At 46.0% G+C, this 25,000-nt stretch overlaps 1 protein-coding gene across 1 annotated transcript in view; it reads left to right on the top strand.

The window, feature by feature from the left end:
• Positions 1-25,000, top strand: part of LOC311036397 (glutamate receptor ionotropic, NMDA 3B-like) — a 103,390-nt gene that overhangs the window by 45,342 nt on the left and 33,048 nt on the right. Inside the window, exons 2-5 of the mRNA XM_084045057.1 lie at positions 12,016-12,743; positions 19,738-20,240; positions 21,901-22,172; positions 23,069-23,305. Of these exons, the coding sequence (XP_083901183.1) occupies positions 12,016-12,743; positions 19,738-20,240; positions 21,901-22,172; positions 23,069-23,305 (1,740 nt within the window). The remainder of the gene's footprint in view (positions 1-12,015; positions 12,744-19,737; positions 20,241-21,900; positions 22,173-23,068; positions 23,306-25,000) is intronic.

Here is a 25,000-nt window from a genome sequence, read left to right as displayed (position 1 = left end):
TTGAGGGGGTTCCAAATTTAACCTTTACAGGTCTGTAACTCTCAAAATTGAGATAGCATTAATTGTATAGCAGACGTGAAGTCCACATACCAGCTCTGACAGGGTAATAAACTTGTTCCGAAAACGGTTCAAATGTCGGGGAACCGATTCAGCCATCCATTTTGGGGTTTTCACACATCTTTTCTAAAGCATGTTGTAACTAAAACAGTCTAGGCTATATGCATCTCTGCCAGGATGCATGCCCTAATGATAACCTAGTGTAGCCAGGGAAATGTTTATGTACTGTACAGCCTTGAAAATAGCAGGGGATGTGATTACCATTCGTACATCGTTGTCTGCCTCCCTGTCTCTCTGATACACTGTCATTGTCTACTCTACCTACTGTACTTCCATCATTCTCTCAGATTTCCGTCATTCAAATTTCTCTCTAAACTGCAAAGTCTGATTGTTAAGGCCATGTGGCAGTGGGCATACCAACCTTTATAATCTGTACCAATAAGAACAAAACTCCTGCACAAGGACAATGTTTATGTGACTAAGATATTTAGATGGAAAATATCTATTTTTCCACGCATAGATGATCAACTATGATGCAACTTTCAAGAGTTGACATGTCTGTCTCAGGCCCTGGCTTGTGCTGGCGATTGCAGGCTTGCAATTGACTAGTAACTGGAGGGATAATGGCGTTGCAATTATTATCATTGACTGATTTGAAAAAAATAATCAGGAATTGAGGTCTTTGATCTTCTGGCAGCATGCACCAAATGTATGTACAACTGATTGGCCCAGCAGCAGGCATATGCAAGATTAGCAGCAGGCAGACAAAAACCAACACACTCGCAAATGCATGCGTGCGTGCGTGCGTGCGTGCGTGCGTGCGTGCGTGCGTGCGTGCGTGCGTGCGTGCGTGCGTGCGTGCGTGCGTGTGTGTGTGTGTCCCCGACCCATGGACCATAGCCTATACAAACTCCATGGCTAGTGGAATTAAAGTGTCTGGCTACAGGAGACCTCTCAACCTTATTTCAGATGCTACACTTGCTCAGTGATCCTAATTCTCAATTCCCCTTTTTGTCTTGCCCACATAGCAAAACCCACAAGGACATTTCTCTCTACTGTAGTAGTAGGTATAGGCTACTATATGTGTGGTAACCTTTTCGTGGAAGTGAGTCTGTCAAACTATGACAATGTTTGCACTTAAAACAAAAAAAAGGCCAACGCTCGTGGACTGTACACTGCATAGAGGAGAAATTTAAGAAACTGGCGAAAACGTAGTAGTTAAGATTAGGTGATCATTTTCACAAATCTTGGATAAACATGCATTTACAATTCTGTGGTTGTAATTATTTTATCACCAACGTTTTTAATAGGGGTCACACCCACATATGTCTCAGAAACGCTGAGGAAAGCCGAGGGCTGAAACACATCCGTTTCCCTCTGCTGCTGTGCCTTATTTAAAAGTGTTGCTGTACATACTTATTTGCGAGTGCTGACGACTTCATTTGCTATAATCTGAGCAACACTACACCGCAATATCTCCATCCTCTGTTACGCCCGAAACAAGATTCAGCTAGTCCTGGCGGTGGTAGCGTATCGATGGCACTTATCGCCTCCGTTTCTCCGTGCCTACAGGCTGCTATGCTTAGATAACCGTAGTTATTTACTGGGCTAAGTGGTTGATCACCACACGGCTGCATTTGCTGCGTTCGTGTATGTGGTTGTGTGTGTGCGTGCACATGACCATGCATGTGACATGCATTTCATGCATGTGTGAGCACGTAAATGTAATTTCGCGCCTACCGCCTGTGCATGTCTTTGTGTGTGTGTGTGTGTGTGTGTGTGTGTGTGTGTGTGTGTGTGTGTGTGTGTGTGTGTGTGTGTGTGTGTGTGTGTGTGTGTGTGTGTGTGCGTCTGCCTCTCCCTCATCCCATTGCTCTTGGCTCCAATCCCCCAGCAGCACGGTTGGCTGAGATTAAAGTCCCCTGTATTATACTTAGCATCAGGAGATGCAGGCAAATTAGGCGAAAATTAAACAGTGCTATTTGCATATAATTATACACAACTGAAAGCATGGCAACTGCTTGGATAGCCCACCGGCCAACCAGTTAACGGAGAGGCAGAGCTTTAATTAGCTATGCAAATGGAACTAGTTGGCCTTATTCAATCAAGTGCTGTTTATTTGGACTGTGAGAAAACCAGTCCAAATAAATGACTTGTGCACTTTCAACAGCATTTTATTCATTATGTATGAGCCGATGTAGAGAGTATGGTAGTTGTTCTCGTTTTATCCTGTGACAGAAAATCAGTGCCGTGCCATGGGGCTTGTACCCGATCGAAGTTGGATTATCGCGCGCCCTGCTGGCCCATGTGGGCGCTCCTCCGCGGTGACATGTTTTTTTTTCCGTTCAGGTTATACAGCTAATATGTTCTGGTTCTCATCTCGGTCGCAGCCGCATTTTCAGGAATCAGACTCGCACCCCGCCAAGAACATCTTTCCCAGCCTGCTTGCTCTCTCTTTTGCTCTCTCTCTCTCTCTCTCTCTCTCTCTCTCTCTCTCTCTCTCAATCGCTCTCTCTGTCGCTTTCTCTCAGAAACAAACATTCAGTCGGGCACACACCATCAGGCACCCGTCAATCTCATCCTCTCTGCATGACATCACTCAATGGTTGCTCTCCTCTCTTCCTCTCCCCAAAACACAAACATTAAACCACCCATGCCCCCCCCCCCCACACACTATTCATCTTACTCTCTAAACACCACACTCCCTGTATCCGTATCTCTCTCTATCTTTATCCACCTTTTTCATCTTCTCTCTCTTCCCTCTCTTTCTTTTTACCTAATTCTTTCAACATCTCTCCCTCTCTCTTTCACTCTCTCTTTCTCTACCTCCCATCTCTCCTCCTCTGTGTGCATCCGTTAGCCGGTGAAATATTAATGTGTTCAGTGAAGTGTTTGGAGCTGTGTTGGAGACGCGCTGACCTCCGGCTTTGTTTCTTTTCTCTTTTTCGGACAGAGGATGAGGTGTGGCAGGAGGGGGGGGGTTATCGGGGGCAAGTTCATGCAGAGGTTCCACCATACTGTTTGATCTCCATGAGAAATCATACAACAGGCGAGACCCAAGCAGTCTCTCTCTCTCTCTCCTCACTGACGCACCACCATGCAAATGCTTCACGACTGCAGTGTCAAGTTGTACCGGGGCCCCATCTGTGATGCGTGTGTTTTGTAATGAGCCCTGCTGCTACACCCTTTTAGAGAGAGAGAGAGAGAGAGAGAGAGAGAGCGCTTGCAGCTGGAATGGAGAAAGGAAAAGAGGAGAGGAGTCTGGAGAAGCCACCAGGGTTAACTCCAGCTTCTATCTTTGTGTCTCTGACTTGGTTTCACCCCCCCACACCCACCACTTTGCTTTGAACACAGCCTGAAACTGCATGTATTGCTGTTTTTGCTTTTGTGCTCTTTCTCCCCTTTTTACTTTTTAGCTGTTTTTGGCATGCCCGTCTATCATGCAGGCAGATTTCCTTTTTCTTTTTGGGGGGGGGGGCTCTCTCTCTCTCTCTCTCTCTGCTGGTGTTTTTTTCCTAAGGACGCCTAAATAAGGAATGAGCTTAGTGAACAAGGCAACTCTCTCTTGCACGTTGTAGAAGAATCTTGGCTCTCTTGTCTTGTGCTTTGCCTACTCTGCATCACCAACACATTCCCTTGGGCTTATGGCAGAGTGCTCGGACTCTGGTGTACACACACACATATGGTGTGTGTTCGTTTGTAGACAGACCGACAGACAGACAGACAGACAGACAGACAGACAGACAGATCCCGCAGGGGAAATTGAGTTGTCAATGGCAGTACAGCAGTAAGAAGCACAGGGAAGATAAAGAAAAAGGAAATTTCAGTTATAAAGTTAGCAACAAGATACTAGTAATGATAAAGATACAAATAAAAGGTTTGGCAGGTAGCAACATACTGGGACTACAACATGGGTACCAGGCAGGCACGATGTATATACTTCAAAATAAATAAAAAGACGTTCCTGTTCTTCTGCACTTGGACTATACAGTACACAGTATGTACAATAAAGTACATTTGTGTGTGCAGACTATGCACACGCATACATGTTCAAGCATTATGTCCAAGTCCAGTGTGTGTGTATGTGTTTAGTCCTGTCACAATTATTACATAATCGTCTAATCGCAATTGTTTTATATAATCGCAATTATTTATGCATAATCGTCATAATAGTCATAATCAATTCCATGTTAAGAAATGTCATATATTCTTAAAAAAAATCTAAAATAGTGGAAATAGCAGATCTATAAGCTCAAAACGCGTCGCGACGCTTATTAATGTTTATTTTTATGTATAAAGTAATTAAATATGTGTTATTTGTCATATCTGCCCTGTGCAACTTTTGTTTACGAAAGCTAAAAGCCAAACAGAAATGTATTTTTTATCAATAATGTTCCATAAATATTCAAATCGTTAATCGCAATTATTTGAGTGATAATTAATCGTCAACTTAAATTTGTAATCGTGACAGCCCTAGATGTGCATGTTTGCCTTCATGTGTGCACAGAATGGTGCATTTTTACGCTCCCAGGAGTGTGAAAGTCTAAATGGTTTGGAGCAGTGGTTCTCAAACCTTTTCTGGATCAGGGCCCATTTGAAAACCTCAAAAGCGTTCACCACCCGCCCATCTGACCAGCCGAATGGCTGCCGTGGTCAGATGGGTCAATCAATCGATTGTGTTCCACCTTTGATCAATATCAGAGCATGTTTATTTTAATGATCAATCAATCGATTGTGTTCCGCCTTAGTGTTTTGCCAGTTATTTGGTGGGCCTACTTGCAATATCCTTATGGCCTACCAGTGGGCTCTGGCCCACAGGTTGAGAACCGCTGGTCTGGAGCATCAAGCAGCAGTTTGTTTATAGTCTGTTCAAGGTTCCTTATTTGCAGATGTGTGGGGAGAGGTATGGATTTATAGAGTACATGGAGAATGCTGACATTTCCTAAGCTCCACTTATCTCATCTCCTTAGATGCTAGTCTTCTGTGCACATGCTTACTGATGGAGTTTTTAACTAGGAACAGAAATAGATAAGTGCATGCACGCACGGACGCACGTGTGCGCTCGTGCACACAGCACATCACACACACAATCACAGAAGGGCCAAGATGTCCCCCCACTATTTTGTAGATCTCGCCGACTGCTGGTCCATTTATTTATTTATTTTCCCCGACCGGCACTGGTCCAGCACCCCACCACTCCAAATCGTTGTTGTGCATTGGCTGCATGCTTGCCTCTCGCCGCAATGAGCGTTCTGTTACTGGCTACGTGCAGTTGCTCTCTCAACTAGGACCTGGGTGCCAGACAAGCTATTGAAGGCAAGCTAATACACATCAAATCTTTGATCTTGGATGCTGGCTGTGGGTGTGAAAGAAGCAGTCGGGCTGCAAGAGTCAAGTGCTGCGATGATTAGACTGACTGACCAGGGATCAGATTACTGCAGCGCAATATAGGCTATGCTATGGGAACAAAGTTGAGGCCGCGGCAGCTGTCAGTTAAAGTGAGAGCGAAAGAGAGAACCTCCATGGAATCAAAGTGCACCGTGGCATGTGTGATCATGGATTACTTATTCATCGAGGTGAAAACATGCAACTTAAAGTCATTCGTCTCTTATTGTATGCTAGGCTAGATTTCATATGGACTGGAGTATAGCTGACATCTCCTCGCCTACTGTGTTAGAAGGACAGCATTTTAGGTTTGTCGGGTGAGGGTCGATAAAATAATGGGTGCCGTCCGGGTGCATCATTCTTTTTTCTTTTTTTTATGTCAGCTCCACTCAGATCTTGGAACCAATTTCAAGGGTCCATTAGGGTTTGGGACGGGTCTGTCATTTTGAACCCGTGAAGAGCTCTATGTGTATAATATCTAATCTAATATGTTCACTATTTATTCTGCCCCCCCCCCCCCCGCACACACTAATGTCCCCTCACTTTTTCACATGCACATGCACACAGAGATGCATGAAAGAGAATGCACGTAGAAAGACAGACGTCCACAAACAATGGCACAGAAAGACTATAAAATACACTCTATATACACTATAACCCACTATTTTCTGTCTTTGTCAAATAAACACACACACACACACACACACACACACACACACACACCCTCTCTCATATATTTTCTTTCTATCTAACACGCACACATACTCTCTCTCACTTACACAAACACACACTTGCGCGGGCACACACACACACACACACACACACACACACACACACATGCACACGCGTACACACACACTTTCTTTGTCTCTCGTAAACACACACACGCACGCACATTTGCAGGTGCAAAAACATGTGTATTCGACATAAAAAAAAATACATGACCTGTCTATGAGATAAAATACAGGCGCGGGACTTTAAGGAGTCCTGGGACAAATTAGACCTGCACCCAGACAGACCTACACCTACAGCCAAACCCAGTTTGGTTCTGGTTGGTGGCTGCACACCTGAGACCATAACAAAAGACACCTAGCATGACTCCATTTTTAAAGTGAGAAATTGCCTTCATGGCATTCAGCCACACAGCAGCCTCTCATTTTGTCTAGACTATGTTGTCATAAAAAAGAAATTGCAAGATACGCTCAAGAGATGAAAAAATAACTTGGGGGGGCCCCTGTAGGGATGATAAAAAATGACATTTTAAATTCAAAGACCCAATAACTCTGCAGCAACTGCAAGTTGAAACAAAGGTCAGGACATCTCATGGCCACACAAACTCATGGATGAAGTCCCCCATTCTGTACTGATGGCAAGCTGCTTGCACTGGGGAATCCATCCACTAAATACGCTCTCTCTCTCACACACACACACACAGGACAAAAAAACAACATAAACACACTTATACATGCATGCATGCACTTATAATCACACACACACACACACACACACACACACACACACACACACACACACACACACACACACACACACACACACACACACACACACACACACGTTACATATGGTACATATAACATATACACATTATACACATTTTCATGCTTCAGACATGCATGTCAGAAGCAGTCAGCTTATGGGGGCACAAGGAGCCACGGAAATCATCACAGCGGGAGTTAACAGAGCCTGCCGGGAGATTTAACTTTCCGATCACACCGCAATGGTTTAACATCCCCACGTATTGGATTTTCTCATTATTACACAAGAGCCCGAGTGCTAATTTTAAACAAGCACTCTGATTGGACCAAGGCTCATTCCTGTCACGCTGATAACCCATAGCCTAGAATGGAATAGAAATGAGTTCTCATACGTGTGGTAACCAGGGTGCAATGGGTGATCCTTCTTGTGTCTCCCCCCCCCCACATGATTAGGCGCTGTCTGTTACTTTGACCAAAACTTTTCAGAGAGCATCTTGTTGCTGCGCCTGTATTCACAGCAGAGAAATGTCTGTAGATAGCTCATGCTAGGTAACATTACGATTCTCTCGATTGTCATTTGTTGCTGTTTTTCACAGTAGCCCAATACATTTTCTTTGATGGTTTCATTCAGTTCTGTTCGGGAGCTCTTGGGCTCACATTCTCCCTGCGAAGCTGCAAAGAGTCACACATCAAAATCAGTGGAGTGGAAGTAATGACATGATAACACTGATAGAGAGCAGCTGACAACGCTGTGTGAATCCAGCGCAGATGGATGCCATAAAAATTTGATTGAGAGTGATATATTTAAGGGGAAAAAAACACTGCTGTTTTCTGGCAACCCTTTTTCCGTTTTATTTTCTCATAACCTGTAAAACGTTTTTTGGGTGTACATGTGCTCGTCCTTTGATAATGAGCCATTTTTCTTTCTTTCTTTTTTCTTTTTTCTTTAAACGTACCGTGGTGTCATGGTGCCAGCTAGGGCACCATGGGTTTTTTGTTGTAGCTTTGTATCAGAGTTGACTAGATCTCTGTTAGAGGTGTATACAGAGGCTTTAGAGAGCAATGTAGTAGAGACAACTTTGAAGAAAGGCACTGATTAGTCTGTTTCCTAAAAAGGGTAAAGACCCTAATGATTTTAAGGATAACTTTCTTATTTCAGATGGATGTTAAAACAATTACAGGTCAAGCAAGATAATCCTCATTATCCATCGTTAATCCATACTCCCCAGTAGCCACTATTCATTAAATGTGAAAAAAACGTTTGACTTGGTTGAGTGGGGCTTTTTATTACTGCATATGGGTTTGGGTTTGGATTAAGTTATTATATAAACACCCGGGGGCTGAAGTGCAAACCAATGGGCTCATTTCAGAGTATTTTGCACTGGGCCGTGGAACGAGACAAGGTTCGCCACTCTCTCCTTTGTTGTGTTGTTTAGCCATCGAGCCTCTGGCGGCTGCTGTAAGGGAAAACCTGATTTCCCAGATGTCTGGCCAGGTGCATAAACTGATGCTTTATTCCACAGCCGATATATTATTATTTATGTCTGACATTGGTAGGTTGGCACCCAGTCTACTCAGAATCACTGGCTCCTTTACAACGTTTTCAGGTAAGGCTATCTAGGGTGAATTGGTCCAAGTCAGAAGGGTTCCATTTAGCTTATTGCAGCCTTCCAACCAAATGCATTTTAGTGGCCCAAGCAAGGTCAGACATTTAGGCATCACATTCTCCCCTCAGTTCATCTGGTTATGGTTCATTTTGAAAAATGTTGGTGGTAGTAATAGAAGAAATACCTTTGGAGCAGGATCCAGTGTGCGGACTCTGTTTTTCAAAGTATTTGTCTCAGCCCAGCACCTGGCTTTTTAACTTTGGATGTGTGTGCTTTATTCACTGTTTATATGGTTAATTTTGACCCACTTGCATGGCTCACCCTCACTGGTATTGTATTGAGTAATTGGCTAATCTAATTGTCCAGAGAAGAAAAATCACATCCAATAACGCATCCTAAAATTATTATGGATTAAAGTTGCCCGGATATTCAATTTGGACCTATGTCTAAATGCCTCCTCAAGTGTCTGGCTGAAAGTTATGTAGGCTATTGGTAAATCCCCTTTTGTTACTGTAGAGGAAATGGCAGGATGTGTGGTATAATGGGGGATCTACAGTATTTCACAATGGGATTTTGAAATATTTTGAGGAATGTGTGCAACAATTTTCAATTCCCAGGTCTCCGTTCTACAAGTACCTGCAACTGCACCATTATATAATTATTATACTTTTATATCCTGATTAAGACTTTTTTTTTTTTTTTTAAGTTAATCCGAAAATCCTCATCCTCGCTTAAATTGCAGGGACTTAAAAACACGTCAGTAACATTGTCGATAGCTTTAAATAACAGTTCCACAGGAACAAATTTGCAAATCTGCTTTAACTCTCCTACAGTTCAACTTGGAGTTCCAGCAACGTTTTGACAAACACCACAGCACGCTGACATGCATGCTATAGTCTGACACATTGAAGGCGCTATAGCACAAGTCCTAATATGCTGAATAGTGCTCCATTCTGCCAGGTGCAGGAGACCTGTAGTTGGTACCTGCTCCTCCCTATCTCTATACCTCTACAAATCTCAACCCCTCCTGCTGTCTCTGCCACTCCACTCCTCCCCTCATGTCTCCTCTCCTCCTCCCCTCCTGCTCCTGTTCTGGGCCCCCCACCAGCTTCAAACGCAAGGAGCCTACACCTCCCCTTATGACGTCCACCCTGGCCTGCTCCGCACGCGCCTAACCACCCCAGGAATAAGAATATATACACACTCACACTGCATTAATTCCGCCATGTCGCTCAAGAGTTCAGTCAGATTTCCCTGCTCCAGCAAGAAACACAAGGACTCTCAACAGCGGGTGTGCTCTGTTTACCTTTAACTCCCATGGTGGGGGTATTTCCATTTCAATGGTCTTGCATGTGTGGACACCAGTATGCCTGCATGCTCACACCTACAACTGTTACAGAATGTCACTGCACGCCTGGTCTTCAACCCTCTTAAATTTTCACATCTCCCCCTTCCCTTCACTGCCTTCCGGTTGCTGCATGCAAGCATCACATTTGAAACACTGGTGATGACCTACTAGGCAATAGGCTCTATGCGCAGCAGCCATATTGGAAAGAAATTGGGCCTCTTCCTTACTTCCTTCACAGTTTTTACCAGTGATACTAATGAAGGCTCTGTTCCATTTCATGTAGCACAGTGGTTCTCAAACCTTTTCATTTCAAGGACCCCCATAACTCTGAGAGTGTACAAATGGAACCAAATGGACCCTTACCGGTCCATTTGGTTCCATTTGTACACTCTCAGAGTTACACACTTTTTAAGGGGCCATTTGGAACCCCCACAAGGAACCATGAGGGTCCCTGGACCACACTTTGAGACCCACTGGTGTAGCAGTGTTTCCAGTGGGCCAAAATGCACAATAACAGCACCCTGACTCAGTTTAACCAGAAGTGAACAGAGCCTTCAGTAGTATCATTAGTAACACCTGTGAAGGAAGTACGAAGAGGCCCAATTTCTTTCCAAAATGGCTGCTGTGCATAGAGCCTATCAAGGGCATGGCAGCCGTCTGCCCCTCTCTTCCCTACGACACCCTGGCCAATGCTCCGAGTGTACTAGACTCTTCACCCTCCTGGCTCCCAGACCAGGACTGCAGACTCATCGCACATCTTCAGACTACCTATACTATACTCCTCGTTTCTTGTATCACTTATTCCTACCAGATGTTGTTTTGATAGATGCTAGTTATACAATGTATGTTGGTTAATTGTCCATGTTATTTAGACGCTGTTTAGACTTAATTGTTTTTTTTGCACCATTTACCCTGTCGTTTGTTAGGTGTCATTAAAAAAGCATTTTGCACACCTACAAGGCGACAGGTGCGTAGGAGAAGACCAGACTAGGGCCCCAACGTGCCGAAAGGAAAAACTCCTGCACACTGTCTTCAAATGCAAGAAAAAAAGTTTACCGTAAACAGTTTTAACGTTTCGGTCTATTAGACCTTCATCAGGTTATCTTAAGATGATGATGAAGGGCTAATAGACTGCAACGTTTGTTATATTCTCATTAAACGTCTTTTCTTGCTTTTGAAGACAGTGTGCAGGAGTTTTTTCTTTCAGTACGTTAGGGCCCTCATCTAGTCTTCTCCTACGCACCATGTTGCATTGTAGGTGTGCAAAATACTTATTAAATACTTACATAAAATACTGGAGGAGGCGCGTCTGTGTGCATCATTGTGTGTGCTGGAATATCTCTCGGGTCAATGCAAAAGCAAATCTTCAAGTCATGCTTCGCCAAACAAGGGGCCGTCCTTCAACCTCGCTCACGGGACATGGTGATGAAAAATGAATCGGTGCTTTATCGGGGGGGGGGGGGAGGGGTGTGGTGTAAAGTCCATCTGTGAGCTGTATTCAAGGACAACAGTGTTATCCATTTGGAGCCGTATAAAACAAGCCAGTGTTTGCAGTGGAGCTCGGCTAAGCCGGCTTCTGGATGAACTGTGGACGCCACTGTTCCCTTGCCAAGCACAGTGATGTGGCAAGATTAGTCACAAATCATTGACTCGTCTCTCTGTTGGTGTCTGAGTATGTGTCTGAGAGACCCATCTTCTTATTTTTATTCGTGCATCAATGTGGAAGTGAATTTATGGTTTTATGATGTGAATAATAAACTGTGGTTATTATGTAGGTTGCTTCTTTTTACGTCCCTAACAACTGTGTGGGGTTTTTTTGTTCTTTTTTTGTTGCATTTCCTGGCATTAAGCGGAGCTGTGGGATACAGGGGTTTGGCCACATCTATTAATCTCTGTTTTCCTCTTTTGTCTCCTCCCTTACCCTCTTTTGTGCTCTCCCCTACCCTCTCTGTCCCTCTTCTCGTGCCCCGCTATCTATCTTGCTTTTCTTTGCTCCATGCTCCCCTACCCTCATCCCCCCTCCATTTCCCTTCCCCTCTTTCAATCTCCATATGTCCCCTCCCTCCTCACCCCTTCTCTCATCCCCCTGCCTCTCCCCTCCCTTCCTCTCGTCCTCCACCAGAACCGGTTCCACCTGCAGATGTCGGCCCGAGTGCCTCCATCGGCCTTGAGCAGCCTGCTGCTCTCCGTGCTGCGGGGGGGCGAGGTGGAGCGCGACGGGGCAGGGGGCGAGGGCGAGGGGACCTGGGGGGGCGTGGCCGTCGTCTGTCCCGGCTGGGAGGAAGGGGGCGAGGGCCTGCTGTCCCACCTGCAGATGCATGCGGGCGCCACCTGGCAGCTGTGGGACGTCATTAACCTCACGCTCCCCACGGAGGGGCAGCAGCAGGAGGAGGAGAAGAGGAGGAGGGGCAGCGACGCCAGCGAGGAGCGGCGGGAGGACCAGAGGGAAGAGGAGGTGCTCGGCATCCTCTCCGCTCGTTTGCTACGCTCCGCCTCTCCGTCCGTGTCCTCGGTGCTTCTGCTGGGCACCGACCCCGAGTGCCTGTCCTCGGTCCTCCGCGCGGCGCAGCGCCTGGCGCCCTCGCTCCCGGCACTGCAGTGGATTATGGGATACCCGCTGTCCCCGGACTCGCTCCACACCCTGGGAGGGCCCCTGGGCCTGTTGGCCTACGGGGAGGTCGGACGCAAGCCAATCAGCTTCTATATCCGGGACGCCGTGCAGCTCATAAGCCGGGCGGTCACCGCGGCGACCATGGTGAGGCCGGACTTGGCGCTGATCCAGAACATGGTGAACTGTTATGACAAACCAAACCGCCATGAGCTGCCCTCCTCGGGACAGTACCTCGCCAGGTGGGTACACACAGACGTACACATGCACGTGCATGCACACAGACATACACACGCACTTGCATGCACACAGACATGCGCAAAATAAACACACAAAACACATACAGGCAGGCAATACACATACAGGACACACAAGCACACCCATCAGTAAACAAACACACGCACACACACACACACACACACACACACACACACACGCACGCACGCACGCACGCACGCACGCACGCACGCACGCACGCACGCACGCACACGTACTGTATACACACACATTATTGTGCAGTAAACAAGACCCTGGGCACTTAGTTCATTATACAAACAGTAAAATCCTCAGCGTCATCCATATTTAACTCATATATATTTGTACACTCCCAGACATAAATTAACACTGGCTCTCACGGTGTAGACACAAAATTTAACACCAGACCACGTCCTCCAGCAAAACGAGTGTTTTCAGAAGTTCGACAGGCCGCACAGAACTCTCCGCTCCCATCCCTGAATGTCTGCAGACTCATTAGCTCTCAGAAGCCGCCGCTCTCTGGTTGTTCAGCTGCTGGTCCTGGCTGTGCACTCTCTGATGTCCTTGTCTGTCCTCTTGCTTTCTGAACCGCTCAGTCATACTGAAAGGTGGAGAGCGGGGCCTCGTGGCATACAGATTTACACACAGAGCCACCGGGAGGCCTCTGTTGGAATTGCCTTGTCTACGCCAGTGGTTCTCAAAGTGTGTGTGTGTGTGTGTGTGTGTGGGGGGGGGGGGGGGGGGGGGGAGGGGGGGGTCACCAGTAAAATGTGTTATTTTAGCATCAAAAGCAGTTTAACCACTTTAACCCCAGTTTAACCCCACTTAAGCCTTATTTGAAGATAGACAATTTGGCTATATTTTTAAGACATCCAACAGCATAATTCATTTGTGGGTCCTTGACGTGAAAAAGTTAAAGACCCACTGGTCTGTCTACACTGTAACATCCTGAGTGCAAATTTGCACTGTGAGAGTTACAAATTGATAAATGAACACGAGTAATTATACTGTGTATACTGCTGCTATACTGCTGCCTCGGTCCAAGGTGGCTTTTGAAGAGAAGCCACCGACAAATGTCCTCATCGTCCTGTCACTGTCACAGTGATAATGCATGCATGCAAACAAACCCCCACCCCCACCCCACCACGCCGCATGCACGGCTGCACACAAGCAGAGATGGTGAGCGCTTGCGCACGGACACAGAAACATTCACACTTGTGCACGTGCACACACAGCAACACACACACACACACACGCACACAAATGTAAAAGCAGATTAGAACATGCACATTGCATTCCTGCTTTTAAATCATAAAAATGCACCACAGCCCTCTATAGGTAGGCTACCTCATACACCGACAGCCACATACATCACAACATCCCTGAAACCATATAAGGTGGAAATGAGAATTTCTACGGGGGCAGGATAAAAATATTATATAGTACAACTTAAGAAAAGAATAGATTTTCCGTACACGTTCTTGCTGCTCCCAAAGTGAATTTTATTAGTACAACGTTTTGACCTGTGTGGTCTGCGTCGGGTACATCCTATAAATCTTAGTACATGGTGTACATACCTTATTACACACTGGAACCCCCTGGTGCATGGTTAAGTGTTTATTTAACTCTGAAAGTGTAAAATGGACCTGTACAAGTCTATTTCTACACTTTCTGAACTCATTCCAAAGGTGAAACACGTCTTTCTTTAATGATGAAACGATGTATATTTGTGGTTGTGTAGTGTAGTGTTGTGGTGTTGGGTGAAGAGTTTATGTAATGAGTCAGGCCAAGGGCATGCGGTGAAATGTGAAATGCCTGTCTAACATGGCAACTGATCATAAACTACTGCACACCACAAAACCAGATTCTAATTCCCTTGGGTTCTATCAGCTCAAGTTTAGCTACTGGCATGCAGAGCCTCTACCCAGTATGCCTTGGGCAAAAAAACAAGCAAATTTGGTGATTTTCTTTTCTTTTTTCTTTTTTACTTATTATTATCATTGGAAAACTTTGGAAAAAGTATCAGAGACAGAATTTTCAGCCTTTAGCTCACTATGAGTTACTCTCGATAAGTCAAATGTAGCCCGTGGGCTACACTTTGGGCAGCTACTGCGTTTTTAGCACTTTACTTTCAGTGTTCTCTCAAACACACACGCGAGTGGGCGCACACACACACACACACACACACACACACGTAGTGTGTGTGTGTGTGTGTGTGTGTGTGTGTGTGTGTGTGTGTGTGTGTGTGTGTGTTTTTCGTTTTTCCTATCTTCACTCCTTCCCATTCATCCTTCCATTCTTGCTTCCTTCCTTTATTCCTTCCCTGCTTCCTTTCTTCTTATCTTCCCTCCCTACACTTCCTTTCCTCCGTCATTATGGTTCTCCCTGTTTGTTTTTTTACAACTTTTTAGCACATTTTCAACCCCATTCACCTGGCAGGTGACAGCACACACACAATGTTCCAACCTCTACGTTTTTCATCCGTGACCATAATGACAATGTCTCTCGACCCCTGGCTGAAGACCGCAACCGTGTCGTGTCATCATTGACAGCCTGATGACAGTCCCTCATCACCACGCCACACAGAAGCAGTGAACCGCTTTCACAAACCTTTGCCTGTGTCGAAATGTTCAGTCGGTCCAGTTGGCTTCCTGATGTTTATCTCTCAACAGACCTGACAGCTCCAAGAGAGCTGAAGGAAATTACAGACTTTCACGTGGGAAGAGGCAATTAACAGCACGATGCCCAAGGGAGGGCAAGGGGAGGGAAGGAGGCCTTGAGAGAGGATGTCAGGAGACGCAAAGGAGCACAAACAGAGGAAGGGAGGCAGGGAGAAGAGGAGAGAGGGAGCAGGAGGGAGGAAGTAAGGGAGGGAGAAAGATAAACAGAACCGAAGAGACGACGATAGTGGTGTAAGTAAGGACAGAGGAGTGAGAGACGATAGATGTCTAAAGAGAGATGTCTAGAGACTTAAAGCCTACAGGGAGAGAGGGGAGGGAAGAGAGGGGAGGAGGGAGGTACAGAGGGAAGTCAGGAAGACGTGCTGTTATATTAGCTCTTCATAATCATCAAAGGCCTGCGGGTTTAGAGAAACAGAGACAGCATACAAATACAGCAGTAACCAACCAACACTGAGGCTAACACTTCTGATGGTCCCGAAAACACAAATCCCAAGAGGGAGAGACACTGAGAGACAAAGGGAGGGAAGGAGGGAGGGAGAGAAGAAAGTGTCAGAGGGAGGACAGGAAGAGAGAAAGGGAGATAAAGAGAGGGCCAAAGAGGACAACGCACAAAGAGAGAGAGAGAGAGAGAGAGAGAGAGAGAGAGAGAAGAGGAAGATGAAGAGTCAGAGAGAGAAAGAGAGAAACAGATGAAACGGTTCTAGGAGGCAGAAAGCAGCGGGGAGGAAGATATTCAAAGAATAAAAACGGCTGAACTTTGCGTGAAATAAGTGGCAGAGGAGAAAAGAGACAGAGAGCCAGAGAGGGAGGGAATGAGACGTAGACTAAGATAGATGGAGAGACGTCGTTATCAAAGTGAGATCTGCCAGTCAGAGTGACATATCAACGATACCACCCCCCCCCACCCCCAAGAGAGACTATAAAGCCGCTCTGACGTCAGCACGCAAGCGGGGCACCGTTGCAGACGAAAGACAGGTAGACAGAAGTGAACTTTTCCTCTAAACTAAGAAGACAGGGCGATACGGAAGAGAGATGCCATGTCTGGGAACTTTGCTACCGAGTCATCACTCACCGGCTGTTGAGCTGACGTTTATTCTGAGTGTGTAAACCACAGGGGGGGCCAGGTGCGTGAGTGAACAGAGAGCCATTTGCTCTTTGACATGTCTGCCTGGGACACAACCTCTCGCTGCCTTTATCACAGCGTTGTGGTTGTTGTTGGTTTATTGCAGCTGAATATATGCAGCACAAACAACCTGAAGAACCCCAGTCTATGGAGGGGGAAGCTGTTTTTGAAACTTCGGCACGTTCTCACGGACTCTTGAAAAGTTCTTATCTTTGGGCATAAATCCAGAGAGATTCCAGACCTGTGGATAAAGTGTGAACTTTGTACCCAGGTGATCACTCTCCATGGAGATAAGAGATACTGTGTATATAATGTAGGCCCATGGTAGGTTTTTTTGTGGGGCAGGCACCATTAGATGGAATGGTACAGTATAATAGTGGAGTGGCGGACTGTGATGATTCAGCCATGCTATTAGCATGAGTGATTTCAGTCCGCGGCGATAGCGCTTTCACTTTATGATGGCAGACAAGGCGATAGAGAGTCATTGAGAGAGAGAGAGAGAGAGAGAGAGAGAGAGAGAGAGAGAGAGAGAGAGAGAGAGAGAGAGAGAGAGAATAAGAGCTGCTGCTCTGATGAAACATAAGTTAGCGTGTAACAGGATGAGAATGCTTGACTTTCAAATCAAGAGCCTTTTTAATCAGGGCCTTGTGAAGTACAGCCACAAGGAAATAATCTGTAAAACTGATAACAGCAGCAGGTTGCTGTTAGTAAATCATGTGAATAACGACACACAGGGACACGCATGCACGCAAGCACGCACGCACGCACACGCACACACAAGCACGCACATACACACGCACGTGCACACACACGCACACACTCAAAGAGGAGACATTCATATGTGCTTACGCCCATGAATGCACAGAGGACAGTGCATGCATGCATGCATGTGGGCAATAAAGAGTGTTTATACACAGGAATGCTCGTAGACACAAAGGACAGCACACACACACACACACACACATGCATACTGTACACACGATCTATAAAACTGATATCAGCAGCAGGTCGCTGTTTGTAAATCATGTGAGTAACGACACATTGTTGGACACACACACACACACACACTGTGTAGGGACAGGCCCAGCACACAAACACATGCACTGACACGTTCATTCATATTCTGTGTGGTGCGCACTGCGCAGACTGGCTTTAGCTTATAGCTCGGACTTGGAGGTGAGGTTAATGACCCTCACTATCAATTTAGTCTTTTCATTCCCCTGGACGTTCCCCATATTTAATAGAGGAAGTTCACCTGCAGCGGTCACACTCTACGCTCATCCATCCTCTCTCTCTCTCTCTCTCTCTCTCTCTCTCTCTCTCTCTCTCTCTCTCTCTCTCTCTCTCTCTCTCTCTCTCTCTCTCTCTCTCTCTCTCTCTCTCTCTCTCTCTCTCTCTCTCTCTCTCTCTCTCTCTCTCTCTCTCTCTCTCTCTCTCTCTCTCTCTCTCTCTCTCTCTCTCTCTCTCTCTCTCTCTCTCTCTCTCTCTCTCTCTCTCAGGGTGGAGGAGAAAGAGAAAGGGGGCGTTTTACAGGCTTAAAAGAAAACAAAGTCGTTCTTTCTTTCCCCCACCCCTTTCTCTTTGTGAGAGAATGGGTTTGGGGGTGAAAGTGAAAAGAAAAGAAAACTGAAAAGTGTCTAAAAGAAAGGAGAACTAGAGAGGGTCGCTCAGAGGAGTGCATAATGTCCACCAGAGAATTCGGACTTCATACTGATGACTTCATATTGCTGATGTCAGAGAGGAACTCATTTGGAAGACAAGACTGGTCGGAGGTTCTGAGATTATGAATTCACAGACAAAATGTGACACCGACAAAAACACTATTCACAATATGTGAAATATATTCATAGATTTACTTCCTTGGGCTATTGAACAAGAAATTTGGCGCTGATCGGTCGAGTGGTTTGCGAGATTAGTTGTGGAAAGCCAGACAGACAAGCCCTAATCTCCCCCCTTTTACTTTCAACTTGGCGGCGATAAAAGAAAAAGGTATCTGAGTGACAGAGCCTGAAAGAGAGAGAGAGAGAGAAAAGGCCATGAATGTTTTTCACCGGTGACTGAGGTCTACAACTTTGCCAACCTTTTCTATTGACAGGAGTGAAAACTTGCCATTTCCGCCGGTGACCTCAGACACAATCAACAGTCGACGCACGCCCCAACACCAAACCCGACGCAGTGATCCCTGCGCAACCCTTAACATTTACAACAGCGCCCTCACCATTTCTTAATGACCCACCCAACGCACCGCGATAATCAAGACATGAAGCAGTCCTTGCGCGGGTTCACAACTGAGACAGTGTCCAAATGATCGCCCCGCACAATCACACACTCAGACATCGGCCAACAAGTCCCGTACGGTTCAACAGGCTAGGCAGATTTATGCGCGAGCAGGGGATTGCTTACCCTAATGTATTCTGCCGTAAAAGAGCAGCACGGACCATAGGGAATGTGAGGGGAATAGCAATGAATTTTGGTGTGGACGGAGAGATAGGGAGAGACCCTCACTGCACCGCATTAACTTTTAATTATGAGTTTCTGCGAGATGCAATTATTACGTCCAGCCATCTGAGAGAGTGGACTCACACAGGACTTCCGCCAGACAGCCTGTATCTGTCTGTGGGTCTGGAACCACTTTTTTTTTTTTTTTGTAATCTTTTGCTTTCTCCAAGATTTCCGCCCCCCCCCCTCCTGTCAGCATATGGTTGCTGGATATCCAACTGTGCACGATACGCTTCTCAGCCTGTAGGGTGGAAACTGCTGCCAAGTGTCGGAATGACTCCAGGCATTCCCTCGCTGACTCTGACCTCTATCTTGTCTGTCTATCTGTCTCTGTCTACCTGTCTCTCTCTCTCTTATTCCCTCTCAGTGCATGTCTTTCCTTTTCTGTGTAACCTGTCTCCTGCTCTTTCTATCTGTCCTCTGTGTGAAGGGGTCAAACAGGAGGAAACGCACACATATTTTGTGTCACACACACACACACACACACACACACACACACACACACACACACGTATGGGCGTAAACCCTATTTCGGCAGAGATTTGGTGTAGAGGGAAAAAAGGAGTGGACCAAGTATAGACCCCTGGGGGCCCCCGGTCAGTAAAGTGTAATAGGGTTAAGACAGCTTGACTTCTGTAACTCTCCCCTCCCTCACCCTCTGTCTCTCTCTCTCTTCAGATTCCTCTCAAACACCTCCTTCACGGGGGCCACGGGGCCCATCCAGGTGGAGCCCAGCCTTTCCCACGTCCAGTCCTCCCAGCTGTTCCACGTGTGGAGCCTGAAGAGAGGCGCCTTGGGCCAGCCGGCCTGGGTGACGGTGGGCCAGTGGACCCGGGGCAGGCTGGAGCTGGAGGAAGGCGTCGTGGGTCTCGGAGGAGGACCGGGCACCGGGGGCGGCCCGGGACAGGGCCAGGGGGGCGGGGGCCGGGGAGGAGACGGCCAAGGGGACGGTGCCCCCGTGGTACGCTGGAGGCCCGGTCTGTCCGTGGAGGGCACCCGGCTGAGGGTGGTGACCCTGGTGGAGCACCCGTTCGTCCACACGCGCGAGGTGGACGAGGACGGGCTGTGTCCGGCCGGTCAGCTGTGTCTGGACCCTAGAACCAACCGCTCTGACCTGATACAGGGCCTCTTCAACCAGCTGCACAACCCAAATTTCACAGTCGCAGACTGGGAGGGAGAAGGTGAGTTGTACTTTGACAGGGGCGAGTTCTTATTGTAACCTTATAGTAACCTCAACGTATATCAGCATTCTATAAGCGAATTCAGAAGGTACACTCTGTAAGGAATTGTGCCTTTTATCTAGTTCAAATGGTCAATCTTTTTCAAAGACAATACCAATGGCTTGGAGCCATTGCTCAGTTATTTTTGTAGCAGACAGCATATTGTGCTTGTACATTTTCTTGTTTTGCTACTTTTGTGCAACGCTGTCATACAAAGTGTGATATAGGGTATTAAATAATTAAAAACATAAAAAGATTAAATAAGGTGATACAAAGTTTATGCCCAACAGCAACGATGTACAGTACAGTTTATAGATGATAATGTCTACATGAGCCATTAGTCATAATGGCAATTAGGTTGAAATGTCTCCATTTCACCAAATGTTTCTCATGGATATTATTTTTTTGTTGTTAGTGCATTAACTCGGGAGTTACATGTAAGTTCTTTGCACCTGCAATGAAAATAGTGGAAATTAACTGAATTGAATTATCATTAGTCAAAATTATGAGATAACGTTTTACTAATATGCTTCAGACAGATGCATGCATTTACATGTACAGTACCATCTTGAGTATTAGTTTAACAGAGAGTGATCAATTGGGTCCATAAGGTGTTTTTGTCACACTTCAGAGTTTGATTCACTCTCCTTGCATATTTTTGCTCACACTATTCCTATTTTGGGCAGTGTCATATTTGGGCTTGATTCATATTCCCCAAAACTGAATAAATTACCGAATTGCAGCACCACACAAGAGGCAGTATGTGCTATTACCACAAAGGAAATTAGGACACACTTAGAATGAAATGGTTCTAATTCTGTTCAATGAAGGCAGCATGCGTTGGAACAAAATGGAAACATGCCATACAAACGCAGAGTGAACTGTGAAGGTCTTTGAATTGACCATGAAGATATTTCAGGCTTTTGTCTGCTTCAAGCTGGGGTCTTGGTCTTTACTGAGCACTCATGTCTGAGCGCTCACTGGTGTTCTAAGCCAGTAAGCACCCTACCACACTGGAAGCGCTTAGCTTTAAGCCATGGTAATCATTATGACACTTTCTGTCCACAAGCATGCAGGGACCACCTGGTAAGCCCAGTATGAGACTTCTGTTTTATTTTTTTTCAAGGAGAAAGGCCAATTGTCATTTTTTAAGCTGTCAGTACTGGGACCAGCCGCCGCAGGGGAATGTCTGTGTTCCTTTTCAGATTTTAAGATAAAAGAAAAGAAAAAAATCTGTGGAAAACTAGATATAAAATGCATGGCATTCACTAGCCTAGCGAATCGCAGGTTAAATAAGATAGAAAAGTGCTGACACTTCAAAGTTTCATACTTTTTCCTTCTAAGTTCAAGAGTTTTTAAAGTTATTCAGCTTGGGATCCAAATTACAGATATACATTTCGTCCCACCCTGGGAACTGCGCTCATTAAAATGTAGCAATGCTCCCGTCATGCGGGAATCCATCCAATACGTTCTTATGATCCACGGTCAACAGCTGCAGAAATGCAGCCGGTGCACTTCTAAAAACGTGCCTATGAATATTCTGTTGCGCTAAACAAATGTCACCTCATCATTTTTATTTTCATTTTTTTGGGGGTGTGTGGGGTGAAATTCATCTCCCTAGCCTTGCCTGATGACCTGCGGAAGTGCTGCTACGGCTACTGCATCGACCTGCTGGAGAAGCTGGCCGAAGACATGGGCTTCACCTTTGACCTGTACATCGTCGGAGACGGAAAGTACGGGGCGACGAGCGGCGCGGACCGCTGGTCGGGGCTCGTAGGAGACCTGCTGAGTGGGATGGCGGACATGGCTGTCACCTCCTTCTCCATTAACTCTGCCCGCAGCAGGGTTATCGACTTCACCTCTCCCTTTTACTCCACCAGCCTGGGCATTCTGGTGAGGAGCGGGTGGGGGTGGGGATTCATGGGTGGAGCAGGGGGGATCGGCAGGAGTCATCATTAGTTTCATGCTGGAGTATTTTATGCCTGCATTTTAATGACGTGAGAGGACAGGCCGCCGTGTCACAGAGAGATCTACTGCCACACTGTGAGTGATAGTCGGTGGCAGGATTAAGTAGGCAGCAGTATTTCTGTGATTTGTCAATCTCACCCCTCTGTGCTTCTGACACTATTTCAATATGGCCTGACAATATGGTCGAATGCTATTTCACGTCACCCTTTTTCTCCTCGAACGGCCCTTGCCTTCTGCTGAGGAACAGGCGATCGTTAGGGAGTCAATAATTAGTTTGCTTAGTTTTTGAGCTGGCGTTTTAATTACGAGAGTCCAGGCAAGCAGCAGTGGGAGAGTCTATAATGAGTATAAGAGGAAGCTGATGGGGGAATCTGAAACCCACTGCAGTCATTTAACTTCTCCCTCTGTGGGGAACATTTAAAATACTGTATAAGATCTGACAGTTTACCAGGGACAAACAGTCTGTGATATCAGAATGAGATATCCTCTCTTGCACAAAGTGACAGCTACTTATTAACAAATGATAGGCTGCACAACTTTTAAACAATCAGTGATATTCTGACAATCACTTTAATGGACTTAAAGTAATTGTCAGAATATATCACAGTTAGCTGATCAATCAAAATAGATTCTACAGTAAATTAGGCACATTTTAGAAAAACTACATCAATAGAGATCACGGTACCACTTTTGTATTTGGGGAAAAAACACATTAATATTTAAGTTTAATTGATACCATGACAAAATGTATGTACTTTCAACAGAAATAAGAGTTGATATAATACAAACTAGCATTTATTCTGACTGGGATATCCTCTTAGGTGCGTAGTCGGGACACTGCAGCCCCCATCGGGGCCTTCATGTGGCCCCTGCATTGGTCCATGTGGGTGGGCATCTTCGTCACACTGCACCTTACAGCGCTCTTCCTCACCCTGTACGAGTGGAACAGTCCCTTTGGCATGACCCCCCACGGCAGAAACAGGCTGCGTGTCTTCTCCTACTCCTCTGCCCTCAACCTCTGTTACGCCATACTGTTTGGACGCACTGTCGCCACCAAGGTAAGACACGCTTTTGATGAATGGATATTATATACTTATAAGCCAGTGTTGTCCATTTTAGTGTGTGTGTGTGTGTGTGTGTGTGTGTGTGTGTGTGTGTGTGTGTGTGTGTGTGTGTGTTTGTTTAGGGGGGGGGGGTCAGTGGTGGAAAAAGTACTCATTATGCAGAATGTCCCATTTCACAAGTTTTCAAATGTATAAAATGTATTAAAACAAATTAAATAGCAGATCTACAAGCTCTGATGCGACGCATTGTGAGCTTGTAGATCGTCTATTTTCAAATGGCCGAAATGTACAGTATATAGGGCTGAAGTGGGTAATGTATATTTTGTAATAATAATCCAAATCTACAAAGTAACTAGTGACTAAAGTTTTCAAATAATTGTAGTGGAGTAAAAGTACAATATTTGCCTCTGAGATATAGTGGAGTAGAAGTAAAAGTACTGAAAATTGGAAATACTCCAGTAAAGTAAAAGTACCTCAAAATTGCACTTAATTACAGTACTTGAGTAAATGTACTCAGTTACTTTACACCACTGGCGTGCGTGCGTGCGTGCGTGCGTTTGGGGGGTGAGTTATATGATTAGGGAGGGAGAGAGGTCAGGGCTCTGGGTGGACGGACCTGACCGCAAGGGAGGAGAGTTGTGGTGAGCTATAGCCATGAAACAGGAGATAGATGGGAGAGAGGTGAAGTAGGAATACAGTGATGATGTAGCAAGTTACCTGGGGGAGAGGGGGGGGTGGTACTCTCACACTGAGAGAGGGGAGAGGGTAAGTGCCCCGATAGACATATAGAGAGTTACTGAGAGGGTGATAGAGAGAGATGACCTCAGAGAAGAAAGGGGGGGGGGGGGTTGGCTACCCCAGGACATCAGACTGAAAGGTACGGCACGAGCTGATGGGAGTAAATGGAGGAATAATTGGATGAGAGGAGGAAGCAGCAGGGTGGAGGGTTGGTAGTACAGTGGACATAGAGGGCAGACATTTTCCGGGTAAAAAAACGTGGTGATGGAAAGGTTGGCATGGAAACGGTGGGTAAGAGGGTAAAGGGTAAATGGCCGAGCAGGGATGGAAATTGCTAAAGAGAGTGGGTGATATGGAGGCCGGCGGGCGAAGGAACCATGTAAAAGGGGAGAGGGCAAGCGGGTGGGCTGAGGGTGAGACAGCGAGCAGGGTGAAGGCTGGTGCGTGGTTAGGAGGAAGAAATGAGAAGGACGGTTATCGCTTGTCTTGTGTTGCGCGAGACTGGCTGTATAAATGAAAGGCGTTATCCGACTAGGCGGTAAAAACAAATGGGAGTCTAATTCCTATCAGACTGTCCGAGGCGGTGTACACGTACGCGTGCATAAATGAATACATAACATAGGAGAAGAACAAAAACCAATTTCGTCTCCAGCGATGAGAACAATTTCTTTTGCTTTCGTTTTCAATTTGTTTCCATGTGTATATCTGGTGGCAGTGGATTAACCCATTAAGACCGGGAACGCATCTGTGTAACCACTTTATCCATTATTTTACACTTTGGCTATTTAAAAATAGCAGATCTACAAGCTCATAGCACGGCACCGAGTGCCGCGCTATGAGCTTGTAGATCTGCTATTTTCGTGAAAATGTGTGCAAATCTTTGAATATATATTTTTAAAACGAACATTTTTAACTCAAATCTTTGCTTCTGGGGGGTCCCTGGAACAACAT

Source organism: Gymnoscopelus microlampas, assembly GCF_963454915.1.
Source record: "Gymnoscopelus microlampas genome assembly, chromosome: 20".
NCBI classification, from domain to species: Eukaryota; Metazoa; Chordata; class Actinopteri; order Myctophiformes; family Myctophidae; genus Gymnoscopelus; species Gymnoscopelus microlampas.
Note: the sequence above shows the minus strand (reverse complement) of the source record. Positions and strands in the feature narration are given on the sequence as shown.